At 59.3% G+C, this 9,478-nt stretch overlaps 1 protein-coding gene across 1 annotated transcript in view; it reads right to left on the bottom strand.

Annotated features, from left to right (window-relative positions):
* The window catches only part of LOC105991639 (transmembrane protein 189-like), a 16,178-nt gene extending 15,772 nt beyond the window's left edge, over window positions 1-406 (bottom strand). The window contains exons 1-2 of the mRNA XM_013024307.1: window positions 318-406; window positions 46-140 (exon numbers count right to left, since the gene is read on the bottom strand). Of these exons, the coding sequence (XP_012879761.1) occupies window positions 46-140; window positions 318-406 (184 nt within the window). The remainder of the gene's footprint in view (window positions 1-45; window positions 141-317) is intronic.
* Window positions 407-9,478: the final 9,072 nt, after the last annotated feature.

Raw genomic sequence — 9,478 nt, 5'->3', positions numbered from 1 at the left:
CGCGTCCCGGCCTGGCTGCTGCGGACGTCAGCGCTCAGCACCCACCGCGCCTGCGCCGCGTCCCGGCCTGGCTGCTGCGGACCCCAGCGCTCAGCACCCACCGCGCCTGCGCCGCGTCACAGCCTCGCTTTTGCAGACATCTACCTCGCACAGTGACAGTCAGGACACTTTATTGCTGGGCTGTCTGGATGGGCGGGGGGGCAGGGGGCGGGCCTGCGTGCCGGGCCCAGCCCCAGCGCAGCGGGTGTGGCCACGGCGCCAGGAGGCGGGGCCCGGCCCACTGCCCAGCCCCAGTCCCGGCCCGGCAAGTCCGGCACCTGCCCTGGGCGACCCGCGCCGCAGCCCGGCCGCGGGGGGCACAGCCCCAACACCAACACGTCCCTGGCTCCTGGGGTTTCTCCCCCATGAGCGCGAGGACCCCAAGACCCCGCCCGACCCTACGCACACTTGTGCAGTGCCAAGGCAGGAGACAGCTTCACCCAGACGCTCGAACCTGGAACAAGCCAGGTGCCTGTCATCCTGGCTGAGCGCTGAGGATCGCAGTTCGAAGCCAGCCCGGGCAGAAAGCCCATGAGACCCTGATCTCCCAGTAACCACCAAAAAGCTGGAAGTGGAATGGTGGCTGCTATCCTGGAGTGAGACAGTCCAGGACCCTGAGGTCAAGCTCCAGGACAAGCGAGGAGGAGGGAAGAGGGGGAGGAAGGGGAAGAGGGGGAGGAAGGGGAGGAGGGGCTGGGGAAGGAGGGAGGAGGAAAGGGAGGAGGGCGAGGGGGAAGAACGGGCCGTTCCCAGGGCTCTGCAGGGCTGACTTCTGCACCACTGGGATTCTCTGGTGACACCTGCTGGTGCAAGCTGACACTGCAGGCCAGCGGGGCTAGGTCGGCGCAATTTCTAGAGAGCCATGTAGGGTAGGGGTGGGTACTTTGGGAAACCAGTGGGTGGGGGGAGGGAGGAGGGAGGGAGGTGGCCGGAGTTAAAAGCACACCTGGATGGATTCCAGCCTTCTCCCTTCCTCTGTGGCAGGCGTGGGCAGGGCTGGACTCAGCCTCTCCTGCAGGTGACCAGCCGCATGGAGAGTTCACTCCCAGTCCCCTGGCGGCTCGCTGTGTACCAGGGAATCAAATGGAATCTGAGTTGGTTCTGTGCCATCTCCGTGAATTCTCCCATTCTCTTCTGTGTAAACACTGGCATCCAATTAGCATTTTCTAGAGTAGGGCTGGGCTTGGAGACTGGCTTCTGATAGCAGAGGATAGCAGGAGGGACGCGTGGCTGTCACTAGGCATGGGGCCTCGCTGGCTGCCCAGGACCCGGCCTCAGCACAGATGCTGCCACCCCGGAAGCCACGGCCACACACAGCTCTGCAGCACCCACGAAACGTGGCAGCCAGGTGGGAGTGGGAATGAAATGCGTGGAATTCCCACAAGATATCAAAGGCAGTGTGGGATTCCCAAATGTCTCACATGACATGCGTGTACGTCACAAGAAAAACCTTAGGTTTTTAGTGGCTTCATGAACTCAAACTCAATTTCAACTTTTCTTTTTAATAGTACCTGGATTTGAATCCAAGGGTGTTTGCCCAGCTGGTGCTCTGCCACTTGAGTCAGGGCTCCAGTACAGCAATTTGCTGATGTATTTTGGAGATGGAGTCTCAAAGACTTTTCCTGCCCAGGCTGGCTTTGAACTGTTATAACCAATTGTGAATGCCAACGTTTTTCCCACTTTTAAAACATGACTACTAAAATGCATAATTAAATGTGTCATTTGCATTTGTGACTCATTCTGTCATTATTGTATGTGCTGGTCTTTGGGCTCAATGTTAGGGCCTTGGCTCAAGGTTAGAACTCTACCACTTGAACCACAGCTTCACTTCTGGCTTTTATGGTGGTTAACCTGAGACAAGAATCTCATGGCCTTTGCTGCACGAGCTGGCTTTGAACCACAATCCTCAGCTCTCAGCCTCCTTAGTAGCTAGGATGATAGGCATGAGCTACTGCGGCATGACTCTCAATTCTATTTTAATAGGGATATGGTGGAGTTTTCCAGAAAACTATGGCTGCGGTGGAGGCCTGGTGTTTGCCTCAGGGCCACGCGGCTCCCCAGCACCTGACCCCCAGGAGAGGGGCAGCAGGAATGGGGACCACTGTTGTCTTCTGTGGCTAAATGCTGGGGTAATTTATTCTAAGCTGTGCTTCCTCTGGTTGGTCCATGTTAAATGGTGGGTGGGGCTGGGGAAAAGCAGGTTCACGGACAGAGGGGCTGCCTCTGTGCCTGCGAGGAAAGATGGGGTGCAGGGGGCAAGAGACAGGGGAAAATGCATGAAGGAGTGTGAATCTCGGCCAGTGCCCACTGGAGGCCAGCGCCCAGTGACAGAGGCCGGGCTGGCTCTGGGGGTGGACGGCACAGACGGGGCAGTCAGAGGGCTCTGCGCCTCCTAGTGGCAACTCTGAGAACCGCAGCCGTCCATGAGGAGCATGTGTGCACTGGTGGCTCACGCCTTTCATCGTAGCTCCTCAGGAGGCTGGGATCCCAGGATCGTGGTTCAAAGCCATCCCAGGCAGGAAAGTCCATGAGACTCTTATCTCCAATAAACCACTGGAAACCCATGGCTCCAGTGGTAGAGGACTCACCTCGAGGGAAAGAGCATAGGCCAGGCCCTGATTTCAAGCCCCAGGAGCGTGTTATGCTTGTTTGTTTTTTTGGGTCCGGTCGTGGGGCCTGAACTCTGGGCCTGGGCGCTGTCCCTCAGCTCTTCAGCTCAAGGCTAGCGCTCTACCACTTGAGCCACAGCGCCACTTCTGGCTTTTTTTTCTTTTTGCTTATGTGGTGCTGGGGAATCGAACCCGGGGCCTCAGGCATGCAAGGCAAGCGCTCTACCACTGAGCCACCTTCCCAGCCCAGGAGCATGTTATGCTAGTGTGCCTGTGTGGTGGGGTCTGTGATCTGCTGTCTTAGTGTCTAACAGTGTGTTGTGGGTCTGAGTGTCAGTGTGGTAGGTATCTGTGTTATGTGTTTATCTTGTGTGTGTGCTTGTGTTATGTGTGTTGTATGTAGTATCTGTGTGGTATGTGCCTGTTATGTGTATGCTGTGTGCATACATGTAGGGTGCCTGTATTATGTGCCTATTTTGTGTGTTGTACACAGCACGTCTATGTTATGTGTTGTGCATGTGTGGTACACACTTGTGTTGTGTTTCTGTGTTGTATGTGGTATGTGTGTCATGTGTTGTGTGCAGCACTTGTCTATGTGGTGTGTGGCAATGTCACATGTATGGGGTGTGTCATGTGTGTAGCTTGTGTGTGGTGTGTGTCGGCATCATATGCATGTAGCAGTTATAATGTGTTGTGTGTAGCATATTTATGGTATGTGCCTTGTCACATGTATGGTATGTAGTACATGTCTGTGTGGTGTGTAGCATGTGTCTGTGGTGTGTGCCCATGTCACATGTTATATGTAGCAGGTGTAATGTTGGCTGTTACATGTATTGTGTATAGCTTGTCTGTGTGGTATGTGCCCATGTCACATATGTGGTATGTAGCACATGTAAGGTGCATACCTGTGTCACATGTGTGGCATGTGCCTGTCATGTGTCTTGTGCAGAGGATGTGTACGTGATGTGTGCCTATGCCATGTGCGTCAGAGGTAGCAGTGCAACATGTGCACATCACATGTGGTATGCAGTGTGTATGCATATGCTGTGTGTAGTGTGTCTGTGTGGTGTGTCTGCGTCATGTGTGTGCTGTGTGTAGTCTGTCATGCGTATGCTGTGTGTAGTGTGTCTGTGTAGTGTGTGGTGTGTCTGTGTCATGTGTGTGCTGGGTGTAATCTGTGTAGCGTGTCTGTCATGTGTGTGCTGTGTGTAATGTCTTATCATGTGTGTGCGGTGTATAGTATGTCACATGTGCTGCGTGTAGTGTATCACATGTGCTGCGTGTAGGGTGTCGGTGTCATGTGTGTGCTGTCTGTAGTGTTCTGTGTCATGTGTGCATGTATAATGTGTCTGTCACATGTGCCATGTAGTGTGTCAATATCATATGTGTGCTGTGTAGTGTCGGTGTCAGGTGTGGCATGTAGCATGTCTGTGTCATGTGTGTGCTGTGTGTAGCGTGTCTGTGTCATGTGTGTGCTGTGTGTAGTGTGTCTGTCACATGTGTTGTGTGTAGTATGTCTGTGTCATGTGTGCTGTGTGTAGTGTCTGTGTCACATGTGCTGTGTGTAGTGTGCCTGTCACATGTGTGTACTATGTGTACTATCATATGTGTGCGGTGTGTAGTGTGTCTGTCATGCGTGTGCTGTGTATAGTGTGTCTGTGTCATATGTGTGCTATGTGTAGTGTCCGTCGCATGTGCCGTGTGTAGCATGTCTATCATGTGTGTGTTGTGTCTGTGTCATGTGTGTAACGTGTCTGTATCTGTCACATGTGCTGTGTGTAGCGTGTCTGTATCTGTCACATGTGCTGTGTGTAGTGTATCTGTCGCATGTGCTGTGTGTAGTGTGTGTGTTAGGGTCCTGAGGTCACTGAGCGCCCTTCTGCTCCTGCCTCAGCCCGTTCTGCACGTGTTGGGGTCTTGTGGAGGAGGGCTCAGAGGGCTGGGGATGGGAGGGGGGCAAGATGCAGGCAGGGCTGGCCACGCGTGTCCTGACAGACTCATACCACTGGGGCGGTGGAGCGGCAGGGGCAGGGAGGCTCCCAGCCCGGCCCACGGGGCTTGAGCACCCCTCTCCTGACCGCCCCCCCCCAGCCACGGCCGCTGCGGTGCTCTGTGGGAGGCAGAGCTGGGCCCAGGAAGAGGCCACGTGCGGGGGAAGGGGGAGGCCCTGGTGTGGCCTGGTGCCCGGCCCGCAGAAGCCCGAGCAAACTTGACGGTCACTCTGGAGCCCCCACACTCAGGGCTGGGGTGTGGTACCACTGTGGTGGTGGGGTCGCCCAGGGACCGCACCCCACACCCTGGCCTGCAACTGGCTCTCAATCAAGAGTAGGTCTTGCGGATGGTTCTAGAAGCATTGCTCTTCATCAGCTCAAGTTCATGGCCAAGTTGCATGTGCCTGCCGAGCCAGCCCTGGGCCCTTCTGAGCTGGGCACTGTGTGGCCCGGGGCGGGGCTGTGGCCTCCCTGTGATGTGGGGGGGGGACAGGGACGCACGCACCTGACCGCAGCTGGAGGTGACCGGTCCCGGCACCCCGTCCCACCCCACGCCAGCCTGTGTGTGGCTGGCACTAGAGAAGCTTCTAGGCTTTCATGGTGGCTGGGCCCCAGGACTCTGCTGTGTCCTCCACAGGGCTGCTGGCTGCTGCATGCGGAGGACCTGCTTCATTCAAGGCTGGTGCTCTACCACCTGAGACACAGCTCCACGCCCAGCTTTTTTTTGGTTGGTTGTGGGGCTTGAACTCTGGGCCTGGCGCTGTCCCTCAGCTCTTCAGCTTAAGGCAAAGGCTCTACCATGTGAGCCACAGCACCACTTCCACTTTTCTGGTAGTTAATTGGAGATAAGAGTCTAGTGGACTTTCCTACTCAGGCTGGCTTTGAACCATGATCCTCAGATCTCAGCCTCCTGAGTAGCTAGGATGACAGGTATGAGCCACCAGCTTTCTGATGGGTAACTGGAGATGAGTTCCTCAGGTCTGTCTGGGCTGGATTTGATCCTCAGTCCTCAGCTCTCTGCTGAGTAGCTGGGATTACAGGTGTGAGCCACTGGTGCCTGGCCGCTTTTCCTTCTTTATGGAGTACTTGACACCCAGCACATGGAGCTGGCTACCGGCAGGGAGGAGCGCCCTGCTGCGAGACTCTGAGGAGTGCAGCTGCAGCACCCAGACCCCCCTCCCCCCCACCGCCCCTGCGCAACCCCATCCAGGCAGTCCCAGGTCTGCCAGTGAGCAGGATGACCCCAGGGACCCAATGGAAGTGCTGCTGGTAGTACTTGTCCGTTCATGTCCGGCTTCTTTCCCTTGCCCAGGGCCAGCCTTGGACCACAGGGCTGGGATTACAGGAGTTAGCTACCACGCCCAGCCCCATGCGCAGCTCCGCTGAGTCAGGGCATGGAGTCCCATCGCGGCTGCACAAGGCCTCCCACTTCGTCACGTGCTCTTACACTTAGTTTTTTTGTTTTTGTTTGTTTCATGGTGTCTGTCCTGGGGGAGCGGGGCTGCAGTCCACTCCTGCGGCGCGGCCCTCGTTCAGGGGGTAACAGCCTCTCAGAAGAATCCTCTTTCAACTTCTCGGTCCATTTATTTGGCTTTGTTTGTTTGGTTATTGGTCGGTCGTGGGGCTTGAACTCTGGGCCTGGGCGCTGTCCCTCAGCTCTTCAGCTCAAGGCGAGCGCTCTACCACTTGAGCTACAGCACCACTTCCGGTTTTCTGGTGGTTTATTGGAGATAAGAGTTTCAGGGCTGGGAAGGTGGCTCAGTGGTAGAGTGCTTGCCTCACAAGCACAAAGCCCTGGGTTCGATTCCTCAGCACCACATAAAAACAGAAAAAGCCGGCTCTGTGAATCAAGTGGTAGAGCGCCAGCCTGGAGCTGAGGACCAGGGCCCAGGGCCAGAGTTCAAGCCCCACAACTGGGGGCAGGGGGAGGGGAAGAGTTTCATGGACTTTCCTGCCCTGGCTGGCTTTAAACCTCGATCCTCAGATCTCAGCCTCCTGAGTAGCTAGGATGACAGGCGTGAGCCACTTGTGCCCAACTTATATTTTTACTCTTTGAGGTGGGGTCTCTCTGTGTCACCTGGGCTGGCCTTGGATTTCCGGGCGTCAACCCACCTTCAAACAGATTCAGAACTGGACCACATCCACTCGAGCTGAGTGCCCTGTCCTCGGCCGCCCGTGAGTCTCCCCCCACACCCTCCCACCCCCCACGGGCCCCACGGCAGCCATAGGGTCCCACTGGGGCCGGTCAGGTTCTGTCTCCTCTGCTCAGAGCTCTGTGGCTCCGACGTCCTGGACACGTCTTCACAGGGGCCCACAAAGCCTGCTGTGAGGCCGGCCCCACTGTTTCTCTGACCCAATTTTGTGCAACTCTCCCTCTGCACCACACATAGCTGCCGGGCGGGTCATGTCCCCACCCCAGGGCCCTTGCACTGGCTCTGCCCCCTGCCGGGATGGCTCCGGTCACAGGCCCCAGGCGATTGTGTGTTCAGGTAAGTGTCACGTGCACAGGCCTCCCGCGCTGCTCTCCGGCCAGGATGCAGGCTTCACCCACTGAGCGGAGGACAGGGACCAGCCCCCTTCTCTGAGTATCTCCAGGCCACAGCCCCACTCCGTGACCAGCGCTGAGCGGCGTCTGTCTGTCTGTGGACGTTTTCTGTTCTCCTCTGTGGCCTGTAAACATCTGTCACAGCCGCAGCACTGGCCTCCAGGGCTTGGTCCTCTAACCTAAGGAGGCGGCCAGGCCGCTCCTGCAGTTCCAGATCCTGCCACACGGTGGCAGCACAGGCCCGGACGAGTTTTCACTGCCGCCCGCTGCCCCTAACTCTTCCAGCCCCAGGTTTCCCTCTGCCAGACCGCAGCGGAGATCCCGCCCCACAGAGCACATTTGGAGGTGGGGACGCAGGCTGGGGGCAGTGTGGTGGGCAAAGCTCTGATGTCAGGAACGAGCGCTGGCTTTTAAGTCTGGCTCCGGGTTATTCTGCTGGGGTCTCGGGGAGTCCAGAGGCCGCAGCGGTCCCAGGTGCTTGCCCGTGAGGTGAGGGCCGGGTATCTGGGGGGGATGAGGGAGCTGACCCCATGTCAGACCGGGGACATGGGCCACGGAGGGGCAGAGCAGCCGCAGAGGCGCAGCGAGGAGCCTGCAGAAGAACCCGCCACCGGCCTCCAGGTCCTGTTCCCCCGGCAGTCTGACTTCTGGTCCCACCACCACGGTGTCCTCCTCTCCACCATGGAGGCCACTCCTGGCTCCGGGGCATGGGTAGGGACAAGCAGCCTGTTCCACTCTCTCTGGGAGGTCAACTGAAAACCCCAGTGAGCCCCTACAGAAAGTGAGCGAACCCCAAAAGAGGACCCGATGCTGGCTGGGAGCCAGGAGGGACCGGAGGCCCCTGGGCTGGGCCGGCGCTGGCCTGGGCAGCAGGCAGGGCCTGCCCTGCGCAGACTGGCACCAGGCCACCCTGGCCGGGGCGGTGACAAAAACAAAGCCCGCCCTCCACCCTCTGCGCGTCCCCGGTCACCACTCGCAGGCCTCAGCTTTTCCTTCATGAAAATGGGGTGCGGCGTGCCTTGAGCGTCCTTATCCAGAAAGCAGAGGCGCAGGATCACATCCCGCGCAGCGCCAGGAGCTTGTGCTAACAGGCCACGTGTTCAGAGAGGGTGGGGGACACACAGCGCCCCTGCAGCTCTCAAGGCTGGGGGGGCTGAGGCTCAGGGCGGATGGCGCGCTTGCCTGAGGGCGCAGGGCCGGGCTGAGCGGCCCCTCCTGAACTCACGGGGCTGCCATTCACTGCACATATCCGTGGGCCGGACCCTGTTCTAGGTGTGGGAAGCAGGTCAGGAGATGAAGAGACCCCTCCCCGCAGCGGGTGGACAGGAGGCCACACACAGCTGAGACCTGGGGAGGGAGGGAGGGAGGGAGGGAAAGAGGGAGGGAGGGAGGGTGAGCGGAGAGCTGTGAAGGAAACGGCCCCCGGCTTCCCCTGTGCAGTCAGGGAGGGCTTCTCAGAGGAGGATGCGGCTGAGCCAGGGGAGGTAGGGGACCGGGGGAGGTGGGGGCTGTCAGAGGTGGGGGGCTGGGGGTGCTGGTGTAGAACAGCAGCCACCGGCCCTGGACTTCCACTGCCTGAGTGACAATGGCCCCCATGGTGCACAGATGGGGGGAAACTGAGGTAGACGAGGCCTTTGGAGAACGATGGCTGACCGGCAGTGGGGCCAGGGGCCCCAAGGAGCCCTACTTTGAAGGAGGGCCTGGCTGGGTGGCCCTGGGGACGCTGTCCCACCTCTCTGGGCCTTGGTTCCTCCCCGGCCCGGAGGCTGCCGGGAGAGGCGGCTGGCCGGGCCAGTGTCTCCAGTCCCTCCCCGCCCCCAGCCCCAAGGGCGCAGGGAGATGTCATTTCTCCAGTTCTTGGGGGCGGAGGTCACCCCAGCTCAGCAGATAACACCCAAGGTTGAGCAACGTCTGCAGGCCTCTGGGGCCAGGGCTGGGTTCAGTGGGCCGGGGGTCAGCCCTGGGCAGCCCGGCCGGCACAGCGGAGGGTGGGCCGGGCCCACGGGCCACGGAGGCCGGCCGGGTCCCCCGCCCATCCAGCAGGGGGACGGAGGAGGAGAAGGGCCGTGGGGGGCGGCGCCAGGTGACCGGTGAAGAACCCCCAAACGCAGACCCCCAAGCAGACCAAGCTGTGGGGGCCTGGGGCGGGCCGGCTTTTCCGTGGGACGGGCGTGGGGTGGGGCCGTGCGCAAGGCTCCGCGGGGCCTCTCCCGGCGGGGCCTCCCGGGGCCGTCACGTCTCCGAACCCGCAAGGTCTGAGCACGTCCGCCTGGGGACGGCGCCCCGGGAAGCCC

The sequence above is a fragment of the Dipodomys ordii genome, unplaced genomic scaffold, assembly GCF_000151885.1.
Source record: "Dipodomys ordii isolate 6190 unplaced genomic scaffold, Dord_2.0 Scaffold75, whole genome shotgun sequence".
Taxonomy (NCBI): domain Eukaryota; kingdom Metazoa; phylum Chordata; class Mammalia; order Rodentia; family Heteromyidae; genus Dipodomys; species Dipodomys ordii.
The sequence above is the reverse complement of the archived record's forward strand: the minus strand, read 5'-3'. Positions and strand labels throughout refer to the sequence as shown.